Source organism: Molothrus aeneus, chromosome 11, assembly GCF_037042795.1.
Source record: "Molothrus aeneus isolate 106 chromosome 11, BPBGC_Maene_1.0, whole genome shotgun sequence".
Classification (NCBI taxonomy): Eukaryota; Metazoa; Chordata; class Aves; order Passeriformes; family Icteridae; genus Molothrus; species Molothrus aeneus.
This window is the reverse complement of record NC_089656.1, coordinates 7022932-7044442: the sequence shown is the minus strand read 5'-3', so window position 1 is coordinate 7044442 and position 21511 is coordinate 7022932. Positions and strand designations below refer to the sequence as shown.

Genomic DNA, 21511 nt, shown 5'->3' with positions numbered 1-21511 from the left:
AAAATAATAAACCTTTATTAAAATTTCCAGTTTTCGCAAAAGCATTTTGACTACATTCCAAATCTATTTAAATGTAATTAAATATTTACATTTATTCTCTAATAAGTATTGTAAGTAAATCAATACCCCAATTATCTTAAATTTTTGTGTGGTATTACAAAAATGTAGCAATTGTATAAATGCACAATTCTAATGAAAAAATAATGATCTTGAACTTTAAAAGAGTCCTTAATTTAGAGAGATGAAAGTGCTGTACATTCTTTCCTTCATTATGTCTTATGGCCCCTGTGTGATGTAGGTGCTATTATCATCATTTTACAGATGGGGAAACTGAAAGGCTAATTAACTTGTCCAATTTACAACACTTTTAGCTGTAAACTTAGGGCATCCTATTGTACTTAAAGGCAAAGCAGAACTCAGCTCACCTGTGATGAACATTTTCTAAAAATTCTTAAACTCCATAAGCATTTACCTTACAGGAGAGAATATCTCACACAAGATTTCAGAGTTGGCTTTGCACTGATGGTGGGTTTGAGCACCACAGAAATGTGCTGCCTAGAAGCAAACATCAGAGCAGCAGGTTATTGTGCAGTATGTCACCAACTTCCCAGCTAGTTATGGAGATGATGTGCATTTTTATTTGGTATTATTTGCCATTCGGCCACGCATTTGTGCTTTAATTCTGTAGGACTCACCACACTGCATTTCTACAAACAAACACAAACAAACAGTGTTTGCTGACAAACTCATTCCCTCAGTTTACTTATGTGTTCCATGAATTTCTTGACTCGGTCAGGATCAACAGCATTTGCCCAATATCCTTCTTTCTTGAAATACGAACCAATTATTAGAGCATCTGCATCCAAGTAATTCCTCACATTCTCCAGAGTCACTCCAGACCCAACCAGCACAGGAATCTTCACAGCATGCTTAACCTCTGAGGAGAAGAAAACCAAAATCAGGGTTAATTCCTGTCTGAAACTCTCTCCATAAAGACTCTAATTTGCCTAGTTTTTCAACAGAAAAACAAATGTATCGAGAAATTTCTGATTGTGGTATTTATTACTTCTACTGCAGAATGAAACAGGTTCTCTAGAAAAAACACCTCTAGCTCTAAAGAGAAAAAAAAATCTTACTTTTTACATTCTGTTGTCTGGAATACTTCCTATATTTGCTTGTATGAAAGAGAGCAGGGATCATACAATTACCACTGACAGCTCAGCTAGTTTTGCCAGAAAGCAAAAGCCAGAAAGAGAAGTGGTCTTTTATCAGTGTGAGGAATGACAATGGAATAAAAAAGCCTCTTATTTTTCCTATATACAGTGTTACTTAATCTTCTGATCTTTTACCTGGTTTCAAGAGGAGAAGCAGACAAAAACAAAGCTCAAAATGCAGTACTAGCTTTGGAGGAGGAAAAAAAAGCCCAGTTCAAGAATTACTTAAGCAGCCTTCTTATCATTTTATGTCAAACTGACCATCCAAAGAGTGACTCATAGGACTGAATGCTTCATCCCTTAGAGGAATGTTGTGAGCCATTATTTCTAACCTTTAAAAACATATAAATTGGCTTAATTAGTGATAAGCTGATGGCAAGGTAGTTATAACTTGAGGTAACTTGGGAAAGCACACATGCAACAAATAAAAGTCTGCTTCAAAACACTGTTTAAATGAAGTTTCATCAGAAGCCTAACATATTAATTATGCTTCAGGGAAGACTAATTATTTATCACCTTCCTACTTCACGGAAGAAAGGGGATCAATTAAAATGTTCTTGAATCTCTTTTTAGGTCACATGCTCTCCCATTTTTCCATCTAGGAACAATAACTCCCTCTTAAAAAGATTTTAACACAAAAATAATACCATTCAACACAGCCCTTCCTGAAAATATATAACAAATCAAATGGCTCATGCATATATGATTAAAACATATTTCTATGCATATTTGATATTCTTAGTCATTCTGCTTACAACAACAAAATAATTAATTTCTAGTTACTTATAGCATTATTACAAATATCCTGTTCTAAAAAACAGGTTCTTTACTTTAAATTTTATTTTTATTTATATAGTATCTATATGCTCTTATCTTATCTGCTTTACATCACTACCAGCACACAATTAAGGTGCATCTGACCACAGATTTGTGACAGTACCTGACTGAATCCCCAGAGGGACCAGGCTCCAAGGCAATATTTGTTCTTAAAAGTGCGTAAAGCACATTAGCAGAGAGTTGCTTCATAATTATTTCACATCAGCAGGAAAAACAAAGAGCCAAATAATTCAACAGAGCAAGTTCATATGGGTCTGAGACAACAGCTCAGCCCTGCTGGGCACAGGGAAAAACCCAGTGAAGCCTGAGACTCCAGAACAAGCCAAAGCTTCCAAAGTGGGAAGGTATCAAGTGCTGCTGTGATCTACACGTGGCACACAGACTGCACACACATCTCCTGGGCTGCAGATCCATCCAGAATGACAATGTGAAGAATGGCAAAGGCAGTGCTCAGTGTGCACTGAGATGTGTTACCTCATTAAGTATGCTACAGATGCTACTTTTAAGTCCTTTCCAAGCACATCAGGGCCTAAAGTTGATAGAAGGTGATTTGTCTATTGGCTGTGCTATACAAATTCTAACCTGTAAAAGAAAATAAAGCAACAGCAGTGAGATGTGCTTTTGTGTGGCAATGTTCAGTCACTGTCAAAATATCTCTAAACACAGAGCTCTGCTTCAAATCTCTGTTTTCCTGGCATTCTTTTTTTCTTTCTTTTTTTTTTTTTTGACACAGTGAGAAAAAGGAGACAATTTTGTGACGTTACAGTAACAAGATGCTGAAGTTTACACAGATTTCTCTGTTCCAGTGGACTGTAACTAGAGGGCACTGTGCTCTTTCTTGTGGCAGCACAGCTGCACACAGGTCTTTAATAAAATCGTGCTTGGTTGCAAAGCACAATGAAAGCATTTAAACTGTGGTATGCACAAGTTTCATGAAATAAAGGCCAAGTGCTCCTAGCTTGAAAACAATGGCAAAGAGTGGTGTAAAAATAAGCACCACTGTGCCAAGAACTTGCTTGACTACTCTCCTCTAACAGCTTTCTCATTGCAGTGATCACTGTACCATACAAAACACTATGTTTATGGTAATGCTCCCTTCTTAACACATTTTAGGTTTTTAATTCAAAGGACTTTTTCTCTGTCATTAAATTTAGGGCTTGAAGTGGAGATGTGAGTGATCAGTACTTTTTCTGTCTCTGAGGGTACCACACAGGCAGCAGTCTCTATTTTGGCCATCAAAAGATGAGAGGGGGTGAGCCAGTCTTGAGGCCCCTTTTATGAACAGTAATTAAGGAGGTGACAGTCACAGCCAGCTGTTGGGTTTCATTATGTACCTGTTTTCCACAGGTTACTCAGCTGAGACACTTTGTTTTGCTCAAAGAGATAACTGAGCAGTCATTATGCAAAGCTTTGGTCACTCAAAATACAAACTGAATGCAAAGCAGGTAGTTCAGCAGTTATAGCCCAAGCAAAAACCTGATGGGTTCACACATCACACATCCAACCAAAGAATATTCCACAAGGCAGCAAACTGGAACTTCTATAACCTCTTAGATGAAAAGATGGTTTATTAATGAATTCAAAATGCTCAGCTATAGTTCTTGCTCCTTAACAACATGAATTCTGATTTTTCAGACCTCATACTCCCTCAACCTCTGGTGCCCTGAGTGCCCAGGCAGCCCTGGAGCAGAGCCTGCCAGCCTCCAGAAGGCAGCAACACAAACTGCAAACAAAACCTGACTGAACACACACCTCTGCCTTGACAGGGAAACACTTCCCACAGCCCATCACAAATCAATCAATTCCACAAAGACAAAACCACTTCTATATTACTGCACAACAAAGCTGAAAAAGAGACATGACAAAAATCTCATCTGTCTTTCAGCTTTGCTTTCAAGAGCTGCTTTGCAGTGTGATGAAAGGTGCCCAATTGTATCACTGTAATACAGCACTGCCAGGGCTGCATAAATTCCTGAAATGCAAAATCTCACTCACATCAACACCAACTTTGTAGACTGTAGATCTGATCCCTTTTAAGAATCTCCTGACATAGATATGCCTAATTTGTCATTTTTTTATACTGTGGAATTTTTAAGTTCTTCTCTTACCTGTTTTAAGACATCTTTCTCATGAGAGGGCCTGCTAACATCCAAAATGCTGTGATCTAAGTACAATAAACCCATGATCTGCACACTCCTGCTTTCATAACACAAATCCAAACACAGAATTAATGTGTACTTCATTACAGCTGCCAACTCTGATTCATTTTGTTCTTTGGACCCAGAAAGAGAAAGAGACAGGGACTGACAAGTTTGTTCACATGAAAGAAAAGCAGAAGCTATGGTTCTGTCTGGCTGGGGTCCTGTAACAAAAATGCATCTGGGCCTACAGGTCAGGTTTTGCTCTCTGATGCTGTAAATCAATGGAGGTTGCACATGCACACATGAAAGCAGAATTTAACCTAGGATTTTGCCTAAAGACATATCAAATATTTTTTAAGTGATTTGATCTGCATTAATAACAGTGGAGACATTAAGTACAAACAGGGATGGATCTCAAGATTAACAAAATTTTGCAGTCTCTAAAGCAGGCATAGATAGCTTCCAGTATCACCTGTTCCACATATTTCTGATTTGCTGTACCAAAAGACCCAGCTAATTCAAGAGGCTCAGTGTTCACACCAAGCCATCATTTTCTTTTGAAGATTGGTGACTGAGGCATAGCAATTTGTAATCTGGTTTGTTAGCAAAAAGTTTAATATGTATGAAATAAGAACCATTTTAACAAGTTCAACATTCATTTTAAATGCTCTTAAGCATGTGTGATATACATAAAGCCCTGAAAACACTGAATAATTTTATGTTGTTTCAAAAGATACAAAAATACAACACAAAAGATACAAATACAACCTGTTGAGGTCCAGGTTATCTCTGACAGGTAAAGTATGTTTTTCATGCTGATCTCCTAACTTAAGTTGAATACAATACAGTGCACTGGAACTTCAAAACACGCCAAGTTACAATGTGTTGGGTAAAGCAAAACCTAAAAAAATACACATTCTGTTTTATGTAGTGAGACATTGAAATTCAAGCCATTGATCTAAATTAAAACTAGTGATGAAAACTGAATGTCCCCATGATAGAACTTTAATTCTAGCATGGGAGCAATACTGTTTCATGAACACAGCCCAAACTGATGCTAATATAAAAATATCAAGAATCAGAGCACTTCTGCAAAGGTCAGAACTCATAGGTCAAATGAGTCTCCCTTGACAAAAGTCCACACTATTTAAAAATTATTTTGATGTTAATATCTTCCTGTCTACCAACGAATTTGTATTCTTTCTGTAAATCTTCCAAGCAGTACTTTCCCTGATATTAATGTTTGGAATGCTGCCTTATCAAAATGTCCCTTTTCTTGCAGGAATTTAATTTCCATTGTGAAAGATAAAAACACTGAACTCTTCAATGGAAAGATTTAAGGTTAGCTAGTTAGTTTAATATGGCTAGTTCTAGTATAGCTAGTTTTCTAGGGTCTTCTTCTTATATTAGGGCTTCTTACAAATGAAACAGTATTTTCTTTCAGCCTCAGCATCACTCAGTGTTATAAAAGCTTGGAATAATTATCATTTTTGCCCTGCCAAACTGTTGTATAGAAACATACCACAGCTCATCTGAGTAACACTCAAATATGATCATTGTGGTCAAATCAAACCCCATAGTGTGGTATCACATAACCTCTGAACAGAGAGACACACAGCTCTCCCAGATTTTCCTGGGAAGCTGTGAGAAAGCTCAGAGAAAGAATTAAAACAATTATTATCTCAATCTCTGCACCTGGCAGGCAATCTCTGTCAAAGATGTTTACAAGAAGGAATTGTCCTTTCTTGACCAATAATGAGAGAAGATTCCTAAAGGTCCACCATTGTTTCTATAAGAACTGTGGATTTTGAATAATAAAGTGCCTTTTCATGCCTTCAGATGATGGAATCTCATTGTCACCTTTGACTGTCCTGATGCCCCTTCGGTGATACCACAGTGAGAGTTCCTTGTCTCCAGCATCTCCCCTCCCTGCTGCCCAGCTGGGTGCCCTGGCTCACCTGGCAGCTGCCCCCTCCCTGCTGCCCAGCTTGGTGTCCCAGCCCACCTGGCAGCTGCCTCCTCCCTGCTGCCCTGGGGCTCACCTGGCTCCTGCCCCGTCCCTGCTGCCCAGGCTGGTGCCCCAGCTCACCTTGCAGCTGCTGGGGGTCCGTGGGGTGCCCGGTGGCCGTGCCAGTGAGCACCACGCCGTCGGCCAGGAACAGCTGGGCAGCGCTCGCCGTCTGTGCCACGCCGACATCGGCCGTCAGGGCGTGAGCACTGCAGGGACACAGCCTGTCACACACCAGGGACCCACGCCCTGTGCCCCCACCCCCTGCTGCCAGAACCCCCAGAGGTTGCTTTAGCAGTGTCCAGCTTCACACTGGCAGGTGACACTGCCAGCAGGTGAAACTGCCACCTGAGCGTGAGTGAAAAACCAACCTTTTCCTTCATTGATCGGTGATTGCTCCGGGTCTCCTGGCTCTAGAGAGTGAGTGCTAAGTGTGAACCACCAAGTGTCAATTGAGACAGCTGCTTACATGTCAAGCACCTGTATTTCAGAAGTGTTGAGCACACAGAGCTCTCTGACTTCAAGTGGGAGTTGTGGATGTGCCCTCATTCATAAAACAGATAGGGCAGAATCAACAACCTCCACAAGTCCAATAACAGAATTTATAGTTAATACCTATGATATAGCCACAGGAATCATCTTACACAGCAATTACAAACATCAATTACACCTGCATCCCAGCTGTTCAACAGCAGGCTTTGATGTATGGCTGACACACTTTGTCTGAAACCTATTGCAGTAGTAACTATTAATTTATGTGGTCCCAAACTTGGAAGGAATTCCAGCCATTGCTGGCTGAACACCCAACAATGTTGGATTTTCTGTATTTAAACAGAAAACTATGGCTATGGCAAACATGTTGCACTGCTGAGTGCTGATGGCACAAGAACAGTTTCTCCTCATTTAAGGAAAAGGAGCATAGCAGCTCTCAGTGGAAACTGCACTTTTCTACATTAAAAAGTTCAACCAAGAAGTCCTTCAGCATTTCCTTCTGAGTTTATGTTTCTGCAGGAAACAAAAGCTTCTCTGCCTTTCTTAAATGCCAATTCTTTGAAAAACGGGAAGCAAAATCCAAATATCAATTCCTCAATTGTCAAGACTAAAAATAAAAATGACATGATGCAATTTTATTTACAGAAAGTCTAATGCAGTGTATTTGCATTTATATACATACGTAAAAAATAATCAGAAAGAAACTGCTCTGAAAGGACCTGAAAAGCTTCATCTGACCACTACACTGCATTGTTTCCTTTCTCTTTTGAAATTTATTACCTGCTTATTACATATCTAAGATCTTCCAAACTTGATTATTCTCATGATTGCTCACATACTACACACAAACATTTTAATTAGGTTATTTAGCATGTATAATACATAGCACTTGAGCAGTTCTTCGGGGAGGGAAAAAAAAAAAACAAATGCAAAGAGTGACATCTAAATAGCTGAAAGTACCATGTGACAGGTAAGATAAAGTATAAGCAGAAAAGAAACTGGATTTATCTGTCATAAGTTCCTTCTGTTTGATAATCATAGAACATAACCCTTACATAGACAGCACTGATTTAAGTAGCAGGAATCAGTATTATTGGCAGGAAGGAGAAGAAAGAGAAGAGCTTTTTAAAATGCCAAACTATGATCACTTGGATGCTTTTATATGGCAACTGCCTTCATAACTAAAAAATAACCTTGGATACCTAACTTTCAGAAACAAAACTTCTTTAAACATAATAGACATTTACACATGCATACAAAGTCTCAATACCAGATGCAAGGCTTTCATAGTTGGCATACTGAAAACCTGAAGGTTAAACAACTACAAACATCACAGATAAAGCAACTTACAGCTGCAAATTTATTTTTAAATGTATCCCCTTACAGCACTGCAAGTCTGTGCTTAATTAATAAACTTCTCCCTATATAATTAACTTTCCTGGAAGAAAATTGACATTAAAAAAAACCCAGAAAATGGAGAAAAAATAGAAGATCATTATTGTATTCATATTTACATAAAATTTTGCTTGTATTTACCTATGCTTCTTTTTAATATCAGCAAAAATCTGAATGTTGTCTGCTCCAATGTGTTTTCTGTATCGTAGCAGGTCACCTGCACAGGCATTTATAATCCCTTCATCAGCCACATGAGAAAACACAAACCCTTCAGCCCGGATAAAATCAAGACCTGAAAATAGTCAAAAGCAACATTTTAGCCTGAAACTGAGAACTGGAAAAGAAAAACACTAAAAACAAATGAAAACCCACCTTACTGCCCTTCCTATTTGATCCCAACACAAATTGTTTCATGTGCTCTAGGACTAACCCACCTCACTTTCCCACATATTTTCCATTCTTTATTTTTGCCCCTAGTCTCTCTGACTTCTTCCCATCTCACTGCTTTCAGCTCCCATCTCTCCCACTGACCCCACCAGTTTTCCCCCAGCCCCTGGTCCCCTTCTGTCCCCTCAGTTTGTCCCTGTGTGGCTCAGAAAAGGCAGCTGCACACCCTGCCCAGATGCCTGCTGCCATGATTTGCCATGCAGAGGAGGAGGTGGGTCAAAACACAGCTCTATTATTCTAATGACATGTTTTCTCTCCAAAAAGGGTCACTAACTTGCATCTCTTCCCCCTTTCCAGGCTACAGACACAGAGGAATAGCACTGTCATCTTTCTTTAGGAAATTAAGCAAGAAAACACAGCCTGAAGCATGTTATATGCAGCCCATGTGACTCCATCTGAACATAGCATGTGTTTCCTACACAGCACCACATCAACAAATTGCTTCTAGAGCTGTGCCAAAGGCTTAGGAAGAGTCAAACATTTGCCATTCTACTCCATCGATTCTGCCATGCCTTAGTAACATTTGTTCCACCATATTCATTAAGTTTTGTCACTAGGAAGGTTTTGTGGGATGGATACTGAAGAGGAAGATTATGAATTGTATTTCATGTGGGCCAGCCATTGACATTCAGGGCTCCCCCTCCACAGCCTTGAAATATCTCTGTTGTAAGACTAAAGCCTTGGACCACAGAGCAATAAGCCCACAGCAGTGAGGCACAAGATTTAATTCTGACTCCCTTATTGCAATCCCCACTTCTCTCCTGGCTTTCATAGCCTTGAACTGTCACTTAAAACCTGCCTCTTTTCCACATTTTTGTAAAAGCTCTGCACTCATCTTGTGCAGTTTTGCTGCTCTTCCAGTTTGCTTTGGAGGTGTCTTCCAAGCCCTTCTGAAGCTTTGCTACTGCTCCAGCTTTGGAGTCAGATGCACATTTAATTAGAGCTGACATCATTCAAAGGAAAGCAATGCATGTGGAAACAGTCATCAAGAATGCAATCCTACCCACAACTGATTAGGCAACAGAGGCATTACCTTAGCACATTCCAACTATAAACATAGTTGATCTTGAAAATTTATTTACCAAATGACAAGGTGTCTGTTTATTTTAAAATTCCAGTTTCATTCCAAAAGCCCTGAAGTTGCAGAAACAGAAGCTTACGCCTGCTAGAGAAGAGCCTGCATTGCTTAGCAACACAGACTCCAGCTCACAAGAAACATCACAGATGGATGCCAAATCAAATGCAAGCTGTCCTGTGCCTTGAGATTAGTGCAAAGCACAGAGTATTCCCAGGATCCAAGACAAGAGTGTGCCACAAGTACCACTGCAGGTGCTTGTAGACACTGGGTGATAAACACAGTGCAAATAGCTAAACTGAGGTTTCTACATCTAGGAACAAAAGCCACAGCTTCATTACATCACCCAAGCTTACGTACAATTCAGAGTTATATAAGAATAATTATTTCTCTAATCATAAAATTGTGGGTGAGCCTAGAGACATGACACTTTCACAGCAATCAAGGTTAAACTTGGGACAGGAGCTATTCATTGAGTAATTTCATTTATTGAAGCCACCTTGTTTGTTGATGTTTGGTTTGTGTTTCCTTAGTACAGTAATATAAGACTTTCTGCTAAACATTGGATTGTACTTAGTTTAATAAGGCTGCACTCTCAGTCTGGGTTTTTGGAGGCCATGAAAATACAATTTTTAACCAAGTGTAATAGGTGCAGGCACCATATCATTACCCTTCTGTTTTATGAAGCCATGATCAGATTCTGCTAATGAATTCATTTTTATGCACATAAAATTGTGAGAATGATACTACTGCTTACTTTCTCATTTGGCAAGTTGAAAAGTAATAGCCATTGAATAGTTAACAGGCAGTCCCATTTCTGACTTATATGGGAACATCACATTTTGTAGTTTCACTGGAAAACAAGAATAGGGAATATCCAATAAAAACTAATAAACAGAACTCATTGACTTTGTCTGCTGTTGACACTGGAGGCACAGTGTGTCTGTGCTACAAAACTACTTCTCAGGACACTGTCTTGCAGCAGCTCCTGCTGTGCTCAGGGTGGGCTGCAGGCACAGGAGCAGGGGCTCCAGCAGCTCTCCCAGCAGGATCCACAACATTCCCTACCTTTCACAGCACCTCTGGGTGCTCCCTGCTGCAGTTCTCAGCTGAGCTGCCTCCCCTCACCACTGCATTAATATGGTGGCACTTAAAAAGGGCAGCAAAAACCATAGCACACAGCTCTGCCTGATTCTGTCTTACCCTACACAGTGTCGTGGATGACAGCAAGTGAATTCCCACTCTGCTGGTGCAGGAGGGAAAGGAATGGGCTCAGACAGCAAAGCTGTGTTTGCAAAGGACATGGAGAGATCTGGGATATCTCCTCATTAATCAGCTATCAACTGTGTCATCATCATTGATGAAGGCTGATACAGAACTGGAATTTCAATCATTGATTCTTAAAGGGAAAAGGGCAGCTTCAGGTACAGAGGGCAATTGGACCAGATGACTGTTTAAAGTCCCTTCCAACTGAACCACTGTTTTCTAAATTTATGAGATAAGATAAACATAAAAATTGAGCCCTGATTCATGGTGAGTGCCCCAGGCTCACCCAGGCACAGGACCCTCCAGGCCTTGCTCAAGCTAACTGAGCTCCTAGTGACACTGCAGACCTGTGGATGTCCCTCCACCCTTTACCAAATAAAATCATTACCCTCTCCTAGAGACCAGTTATGAATTCCCTGTGTGGTTCTCTTAAGAACAGTTATTCCCACAAAAGACAGGGATCTCCACAGGGAAAATGAAATTACTGTATAGAAGGCAGAAGATGCTACATATGGTTTTTAGCTAGAACACCTTCAACAAATTATTTTTGTAGTGAGAGCACACAGGATTTGCTTTGTTAATAGCTACCTACCAAAATTGTATTGACATTAAAGCCACCACTAAGTTGCTACAGAAAAGCTGTTTAAAGATTTGCTACCTACAAGGTAGCACCCATTTTACTATGGTTTTGCTTAAAGTGATTTTCTTTTTGCTTCCCTGTTCAGTGAACTTGAGACAATAATTTTGAGAGAAGTGCAATGAAATGCATTAAACACAGGCCCTTCCTGGTTGGTGTTCCACAGTTACAGAGGAAATAGTGCAGAACAGGAGTGGAGCTGAGCAAAACCCAAGCCCTCCAGGAATTCTCCCCTTCATTAATAATTGCAAAGAAGAGAAATACATTGTTCCCAGACCATATCCCTTATTTAGTGATGATTTTTTGCTCCTCAAAGGATTGCTTTTAAAAGTAGGGTATGTGCTATTTTTTCAAATACCTATGTACCTTAAATGGCCCACATGCAGTAACCTCTAAAAACTAAAACTGGTTTCTGTTCCCATTTTTATTTGAGGTTTTCATATAGGTTCCAATGCAGCAATAAAAATGAGGTTTTCTCCATTTGTCAACTGGCTAGATACTTTGAAAATGGCAACATCTGATTTTAAAGCTCACAAAACAAATGCCAGTTCAAAAGACATCTATTAACAAGAATTTAAAGCTTTTAGAACATATTAGGCATAATTAAAACTGCCACTGCAGATGGGTTAGCCTGCATGGTTGTACCTGAAGTATACCTTAAGTTTCACTTAACACCAGCATCTTCTACCTGGTTCTGTGAAATTTGTACATGCAAAAATGTGCAGCCTTAGCATAATGACAGTCAATTTGGGCAAAAACATGCATTAACCCTCATTTTGTGAATTTAGGAAGTACAGGCTTTCCATATTAAGCCAGCCTACACCTTTACATCGGGGAGGGTTACAAATGAAAAACTAAAATTGCTTCAGCAAACAGTAAGAGCAGGAAGTTTAGTTAAGGCTAGGATTCATGCAATAAGGATAGATTAATTTATATTTAATTCCCCCAAAGGCAATTTAATTTTAAGTACTTTGGCTATCTATACACTCAATTTTTGTCATTCTATAAAAAGCTTCATTCTACTCATTCATTACAAATGACAACGAAAACTTAGTTTTCATGGACAACAGTAGCAGCAACAACATATAAATAGATGCTGAAACAGGATGCTTAACCCCCATGGGTTAAATTTATCCTCACATATAATATAACTGAAATAAATAAGAGTTACACCGAAGGGGGCTTTTAGACACCAGCAGATTTAAACTAATGATTACATTTAGACAGGTTTTACCTGAAAGGTTTTACTTTTAGAAAGCTGTGGTGGCAGCCTTCAGCAGCCTCCAACTGAAGCAGTGCACAAGCACCACCACTTTAATCAAGCAGGCATCATTCTCAGAACCTAACTGCTGCTGTTTCAGGGCACATTCAGCTTTCCATGGTATCTATGCCAGCTTGTGGAGAGTGAACGCCACAGCAACAGCAGCAATACCTGAGGAGCCCTTTGCATTACCTGCAGCCAGAGCAATGGCTATTGCCTGCTGGTTGGCAGCACAGAGCACCTGGACACCCAGAGGGACACGGGGACAGCTGTGTCTGACGGCAGCACCAAGCACAGCCATGGCTGCGGTGACCTCCGGGCCTGGGCTCACTGTGTACGGCACGTCGTGCATGTTCTCCAGCATCAACCCATCCTGGGCAAAGAATGAGAAAAAAATATCACTGCACTGCACAAACGTGGCCAGTTCACCATTATTTATTGTGCACTGAGACACACAAGTGTGGAGGCTTTCCTTCAGAGGGAGGATTAGCTACAGCAAGTTGTGCTGATGCATTTGATGCGCACAACCACTTATAAAAGTGCTTTCATCAACAGCGTGGTATTTGCAGTGAAATCATGGAGAGAAATAAATGTGATTTTAATTATACATTCATCAATTTGGGTTCCTTTGATCCATCCTAAAATGTGAACTATAGGCAAATGAGTTAAATCTTATACCTCATTAAAAATAGTGTAAAGTCAAACTTGAATTATCCAAGGGGAATACAGGATATTGAGTATGTTCGGATAACAGAGGACTCTGAGATAATCAGGGCAATATTCAATTCAATTAATGTCTGAAAATAAGTGTTACTTTGGATAAATAAAGGAATTTTTTGTTTGACTGTTGTTGTGCCAAATGCCATAATATGAACTAGTGATATTTCCCCCATTCTGTAATCAGCACTACTGGAAAGAAGATATTGCTATTATTGTCTATTATACCTCTCCATCCACATGGACATACTCCTAGCAAACAATAGACAATGATAAAACACTCTGCTGATACAATTTGTACATTACCTGATGCCACACACATTTCTAATCATTGCATAGGCTATACCAAAAAGTTTGCAACAACTGCAGATAATACATAATTTTGTTAAGGATTAATAACAAGAGTAAAAGTAGAGCATTGAAACATGTTCCATGTCTGCTATTTTGCAGTAGCAGTAAGAAGATGAAAAGAAAACCAGATATTTCTCACCAGCTTAATTCTAAAAATGCAAAAAGTTTAATAGACAAACTAATTGTATATATAGCAAATAAAGTCTGCTCTCTCTGGAATTTTATCACACATCTTAATCCTTTAAAATGAGAGCTTTACCTTTTACAGAGATAGTAACTGAACAAGAATAGAAGGAACATTTTTTTGGGAAAAAATACAATTAGAGATTAAACATAGCAGCTTGGTTCTTAATAACACAGAGAATCAGGAAGGGGAAACAAAAAAAGTTTCCTTTTAAATAATATTTTATATGTGACACTTCTCCAATCTTTGTTGTAGTGTGGAAGCCCTTCTGGCAGCAAAAGATAAGACAGGATATAAAATACTGTCAGCATTTAATGGCTGAATTACAGGCTATGGCACAGGCATCATAAATGAACACCCAACACAGAGGGTGGGGAAAAGTGAGAAGGAAATAATCCAGTGGAGCAACATGGTCAGTCCAAGCACAGAACCTGCAAACATTCAATGCACCAGGGCACAGCTGCCTTCTCCAAATCACTCACAGGTCAGTATTTAAATACACAAAAGATATGCTACCTAAAAAGCAATGGGATGTGACCTGTTAATGGAAAAGGTGACCTGATATGATGACACTCCACATCAGACCTTTGCACTGTGATGCCATTCACCAACATATTTAATTACATAATTCCAGCCCAGGAAAACCTGAATCAGGCAAAAGAGCAGCAGGTATGGCAACCAGTCAAAACATCTGCACTTGACTTTGTTTGTGTGTCCAGTTCAATATGGAACATCCACACTTCTGTACCTCTGATGGGAGGTAGCCATATGACCAAGATGACAACCTGTGCTAAGAAAACCACAAAAAACCCCACAATTTTTAGTCATTTTTTCTGGAATGAGGTTAGGACTGCTCCAACAAACCTGAAATGACCAAATGGTCTTGGTATCTGAGGCACAGCTACTGAATCCCTTGTGGTACCAACAGAAAGAGAAACCCTGTAGGCTCTTTTTCTCACTAAATATAAATATATTAAGTCAGTCTCAGCAAGAATGCAAAGTTGTCAGTAGTTGCATTTGGCAAAAGGACTAATGTAGAAGTAAAATACTTTTAACAAAGTAAATTCAAAAAATGCAACAAGCCATCAAAACCAGGTAATTCCTTGAGGCCAAAAAGCCTGGAAGCCCTTGGCTCAGGAATGCTCTACTTGGCAGATTTCAGCAAAATCTGGGTATTAAGGAAACTCCACACTTATCATAAAGGCCAGGAACCAGGATCTGCAAAACAGCATCCCCAGGCTTCCAGGCAGTCAAGAATCAATCTCAACAGGAAGAAAGGCAACTGGGAATGGGGTTTCAAAATGCTCAGCTCCTGAAGAGCCACACTAGTAGCCAAAAAAAAAGCAAGAGAATGGGCTGGCAGAATTCCACAGTGAAACTGAGCTTTTCACAACTTGCTACTACTTTGACCGCTCTGGATTTGCATAAAGCAAATTATTCCATTAGCTACATAAATGAATTAATTAATTTAATAAGTTATAAAAACCCTTAGCCATAGTACTACACATAAAAAGTGTCTCATTAAATTCTAACTCAAATCGCAGGCATATGGGAGGATCGCAACAGTTCTCTCTCCTGCTTTAAATTTACTATATTCACTTTTCAGCAACTGCCTCTTCCTGTAGCCTCAAGGTCCACAGTTACAGTGAATATTTTTGGTAGAACTTTAATAATGTGTTATTCTTTTGGTACCATCTGACTGTTCTTTTGCATATTATGCTTTGTTTAATTAAAAAGAGAACAACATATGTTCTGCAATACAGAAAGCTGAATTACAGATGCATTAAGTCAGAGCTTTCTTTCATATTTTATATAAAAATATAACACCACAGATTTGTGTTTACTGACTTGATATGTATAGGAAACAAACTTCAGTACTATCAGACAGCTAATTAAAATGGGGGAAAGAAAACAGTTATGCTAAATTAAAGTTCTTGGAACTTAAGCTTATGGTTTAGAAGCCTATGGAAACAGCTTCTGCATTATATCCTCCAAAGCAGGATTTACATAGACAGTATGAGATAAAACTCTTGCAAGTGCCTTCTGTGCTCCTTTTCCAATCAATAGTAAGATAATTTAAGTGTTGCTTATGTGCAACAGCCTTATTATAAGTAATTTTCAAGCAATGTATTTCCTTTTTACTTTGAAAGACTTCTGAAGTGCTACACATGAAGTGCCCTTTGTAGCACAGTTAGCTGCTGAAAAATAGGTCCTTTAATTAGCTCTCTAACTATATGAAAAAAAAATCCCTTAGCTATAGTCTGCTTACAGAAATAACCTCTTAAAACACTTCAGCCTCACACATTACAGCAGGAAAGCCCCAAAACAGTAACAAACCACAACTGAGACAACAATTGCATAAGTTTTAACTCAGCATATACCTAACACAACTCTTTCCCAGGCAACTTTAACCCCAGTGCTTCTCCCTAGAGAAAGATCTTACCTGCAAACCTGTGCACCTCAGTAGAAACCTCTCCAAGCTCAGCACCTCTACTCCTTCCTCCAGAAAGGGAGCAGGCCTGCCACCATCCCTGTTATTATACAGGCTCAGGTGGGGACTAAGACAATGGCAGTAATTACCCCACACCCCTCATAGAGGAAATCAGGTGCCTTTGCAGAGCATTTAATTGCTGTTTCTAAGCACAGCTCTTAGCAACTTCTTTAAAAACTCACCTCCAGAGCAGATTGCTGCCTTAAGAGAAGTAAGCTGCTATCTCATGTTCTCCTGCACATGCCATAGATGGTAGCTGTGGGCAGGCTGTCTGCTATTTTATTTTCCTGTAATACAGCTGAGATTTGAAATGTTAAACTCTGTAATCAAAGTGAAAGCTACCTACATGTTTCTATGCAGAAATACTACTTTATTCTGTCTCCACTATTATTAAATTCTAAGTGTTGTGAATTCCAGTTATCACTGTAGTTATAAGAGCAATAGGCTTACCACTCTTTTATTTTTTAAAAACATCAATGTAAAACACATACTAGTAACTGTTTTTAATGTCAGCTACTCCAGTAGCTACAGTCAGGAACAGTAACAGTCCAGTGGGAACCTGTGCTCTATTTTCTAGCTCCAAAACAAATGTCAGCCAGGCTGCATGGAAGGAATAAAAGTTAACCTGAATAGATACATTTTGCCTCTTCCTTAAAGAAAAGCAGGTACAAATTGGAGGGATTATAATGGCTCATAGCCTGCTGCTTATAAAATCTTGTCTAGGGAATTTCATTGTTTAGCAACACACAAGTACAAAGCATATACATTTTGAGCACAGATGGCTTCCTAACTGAGCACTCACTTGTTTTCATTACTATGCTCTAATATCACAAATCTTTCATATTTATTATGTGAAGCTGTGAATGTGCCAGACAAGTCACCTTACTCTGAATATACCAGGATTTACTTCCAAGTGCAACACAGATGGAATGAGCAAGACCATATACTTTATTTTTAAATGTTAACACCAATTTGAACAATTTGAGACAATATGTAAACATCTAAATAGCAACAAATGGTTATGTATCTTCTTAAGGGCTACTGTGGGCAGCATTTGGGAACACTGTCAGTACAAACATCCATGGGAAAAAAACCCCTTTCTCTAGCTCTTCTTCCACAAAAACAAAATAGACAGCTTAACAGTTTCTTTGGAATACTGAGCAAGAAACCCAAATAGATTCCCATTCCAGAATAGTTTGGCAGTAGTGACCTCTGTGTAAAAGCTGGGAAGCTCCTGAAAGCATCTCTCATGAAAACTTGCATTTCTCTTAAAGTAGCACAAAAAAACTAAAGAATTGAATTGCAGAAAGTGTTAAGCAATCCTATTGATGTTTATGGAAGCTCTCCTGATTATATCTGAGACTTATCTCCTTCATAATAAAGATTTGTTTCTTATATTGCTCTAACTCTGTTCTGTTCTATTCTCTAGCACTGTGCAGACCTTTAGAATGAAGACTGGTGTGGAAGTATATTGATGTTCCTGTGACTTCTACGGGAAAATGGGTTAATTACAACTCTAAGCCCTGAATTTGTCCAAATGTGTAGAGAAATGACTGCATTCACCTCATGTGTCTCCTGATAGGTAGATTTAAAGATATATTCAGAGACTGCAATGCACTTGCAGAAAAAGTAAACCATTTAGAGCAGGAACTGCAGAATTCAGTACTACTGTTGAAAAGACAAAGTATAAAAGCCAAACTAAAACTTTTTGTAAATACTGATTTTAAAGCTTATCTCAAAGCTGCTCCAGCTTTGTGCATGCCAGCCGGAAGTAACTGCTTCTGTACTTTCCTTCATCTTCAGGAGTATTTGGTGTCTTCCTCCTGCTGTTGAAGGTTTCAATGTGCAATTATTATGTAAGGAAATGGACAAATAGGCACTGCAGTGTGGAGCAATAGCTCTATGAGTTACAGATTATCTGTGCAAGCACTTCCTCTGGCACAGGAAGGCAGAGATTAGTGTTTGCCACTCTGCTGATGTAGATCATGGTGATACTGCAACAACAAAATATAAAGGCACAGTACAGAATACAGAGTTATTGCACACCTGTTCTTTCAGGAGGAATGAAAAGGAAGAAAACTTCCTTGTTCTGTTCAACTTGCATTCAGGGACTGTTCTAACTGGGTGGACATCTCACACATGTTCATCTGGTTCACAGGTACTGAAACCCACTAGGCTTTTTACCCCATCATTTACCCATTTTACTACCATCATTTTACCCCAGTGCTGTTTATCCTTTCAATGATTCTATTCTCAGCATTCTCTCCTAGTTTAGCCTTACCAGAGCTCTGCCCATAACCTGCCTTGTGTGACTTGTCTTGCATTTTGACCTTGGTCTTCCATTCTTTAAACTAAGCTTTTGTATTCAATTTTGTTCTGTCTGTATAGTACCATTCTAATTTATAGATTAAAAATGCTTCAACCTGCTTGTTAATAAAGTTTTTCTGAAAACAGCAGCTCAGACCAGCGACTGCTTGTTCACTGAAGACATTTTCAAACCTTGGACATTAGTACATCACCAGAAAATGTTCATAATGCTGTGGGCAGGTGAAAGAAAAAGCACATCAACACCCCAAGACAAGGTGTAATGAAATGTTTAAAACATATCTGACCTTTCAAAAGGACATACACCCTGTTAAAATCTACTGACCTATGAAGATTACTACACCACTTCAGGTCCAACAGCAATTCTGACAGCAGTCTCTTCTTGCCTCTGGCTGAGAATGGCCTTTTGGGCCTGCTCTTCTGGACGTGCAAAGCAGGCATGTTTGCTGCCAGGGGCCTGGAGAGAGGCTTAGAGAGGGCAGAAAAGGGCTTGAGCCACTTTTTTTTTTAGATTCCGAATTATCTGTGCTGTTTTGTGACAAACACAGCTGTGGGGTGATCCTGCACCCTCCAGGTTCCTGAGGTGTGCATGCAGTGTATCAGCTGTGCACATGGCACACCTCCACGACCTCAGGAAACCAGAGGCTTGCACAGAGCTAAAAATACAGCAGCTTGTCAGACTAGATTGATGAAGCATTCTACAGCCAGAGACCTTGAATGCCAGCAAAAGCCCATAATTCAGGCCACTTTTTTTTTAACTTGATTCATCCAACTCAACTTGAATTGTACTATTTGAATCTAGGTTTTTTCAATTGTTTTGGGTGCAGGTGATAACTATCTTAGGGGTTTTTTTGCAATCTAGAAGGCCTACTTCCTCTGTTGAAATAAACAACATGGATTTAAGCATCTCTAATCTATGAGCTTCAAGATGCTTTTGATGAACTATAGGCTCACTTTAAAATTCTGGCTGTGCAGAAGTGGTATTGTGTAATGGCCTCATGGGAATAAAGAAACCAAAACTTACAACTCCAGCATCCTTGTAAACTTCTGCCTCTTGACAAGCTTGATCAATGATCTGGGTCAATGGAAGAGAACTTCTTGGTGTCCCTGCAAGCAAGAATAATGCTGTTTACCCCACAGTATGCACAAATCAAACCCATGGACAGTAACAGCTTTGGCCAGGACATCCATGGGGATTGCACACAGGGACGTTCAGGCCAAATTTGTTCAAAGGCTGCCCTATCTCCTTGTGACATGCCTTAGTGACACCTCTTTCTTTAGCTGAACTTGGCAGAGCTGCTGTAACCATTCAGTTCCTAAATCTAATCCCCAAATTTGAAGATTAGATTTATAATATATATAATCCCCTGTTACACTAGGTCTGCTTTTAGCTTGCTACTCACATACTTGTAATTTATCCTGCATTAATGATGCTCCAGACAATACAAACTGTACTGGGGCAAGACTGACCTGTGTCAGCACAGAACACCTATGCTAAACAACAATGAGTTTAAAACCAGTTAAAGATGTCCTTAATCTGCAAGGGTGATTGGATCTGATCTTCCTGGCTGAAATACACACATACAGATTTTGTTGAGTTCAGTGAATTTGCCTGAAGACCAAAGTCTCATCTGACATTTGGGCTCCTAAGGTCAGGCAGTGGGAGTCTGAGATGGGGACTGTGCCAGCTCTGTTAGCTGGCCTGATTGCCCAGCTCAGGGTGAGCTGGCCCTGCCTCCTAGAGCTGCTTCTGGGGCACCCTGAGTTCCGGGCATCAGCCTGTCGAGGGCAAGGTGGGTTGTCCTGAGCAGCCCTGCCCACCCTGAGCCCCTGGAAAGGACCAGGAGGCCGGGCTGGAACAGATCCCGCCTGTTGTCTGAGGTTCCCGCTGCGTCTAAGGGTATGGGAGAGCTCTATCCCACCTCCATCCCACCGCACCGCCAATCCGTGCAACTCCCTGACCCTCGCTGCTTGAAACACAGAGCTCAGCGAGCCCAAATCCTCGTTTTCTCAGCCCGCCTCCCTGTGCGGAACTTTCCCGCCTTTTCTTCCTCTGAAACGGGGCGCGCCCAAACTGACGGCGCCTCATGAGGGGCCGGTGGTGGCGGTGACAGGACAGCCTTCCAGGGGACCGCAGCTGGCTAAAGGCTGACACAGACCCGGTCCGGCTCCGGGTCCCGCCGGCCGTGCTGCCCACCCACCGCTTACCTGGCAGCGCTCCCACGTGCACCATCCCGACGACCGCGGCCTTGAGCCGCCCGAACAGCCCGGGCCGCTGCATGGCCTGCGGAGAGGGAAGGAGGGCGTGAGCGGAGCCGGGCCGGGCAGGCCATGGTGGCGGCCCCGCTTCCCGCCGCGGACGAGAACAGGGATCGGGCCGGGAGCCAGGGCTGGGACCAAGTCCGGGACAGGATCCTCAGCCCCACCGCTCGGCCCGGTTCGGCTCGGCTCACCCCGGTCCCACGTGCCACAGCCGCTCCCGCCGCTTCCGCGTCCAGGCCCCGCCCCGACTCCGCCCCTCCGGCCCCGCTCCGCGCGGGATCCGCAGGCCCCGCCCCTAGCCCCGCCCCCTGCCGCGCGCGGGACTCCGCGCGGCTCCCGCGCCCCGGCGGCCCCGCCCCGGCCCGCGCGCGGCCCCACGTGCGCGGTCGGGAGGCGGCCCCGCGCCGC

General features: G+C 40.9%; 1 protein-coding gene across 1 annotated transcript; it reads right to left on the bottom strand.

Annotated features, from left to right (window-relative positions):
- Positions 1-733: 733 nt before the first annotated feature.
- LOC136561256 (uncharacterized protein F13E9.13, mitochondrial-like) lies at positions 734-21321 on the bottom strand. The gene is made up of 7 exons (XM_066557476.1): positions 21295-21321; positions 21050-21125; positions 19866-19948; positions 12966-13146; positions 8229-8379; positions 6282-6409; positions 734-937 (listed from the first exon to the last, which is right to left on the bottom strand). The coding sequence occupies exons 2-7, from the start codon at positions 21120-21122 to the stop codon at positions 747-749; spliced, it is 807 nt and encodes a 268-aa protein (XP_066413573.1). The 5' UTR covers positions 21123-21125; positions 21295-21321; the 3' UTR covers positions 734-746.
- Between the last annotated feature and the right edge of the window lie 190 nt (positions 21322-21511).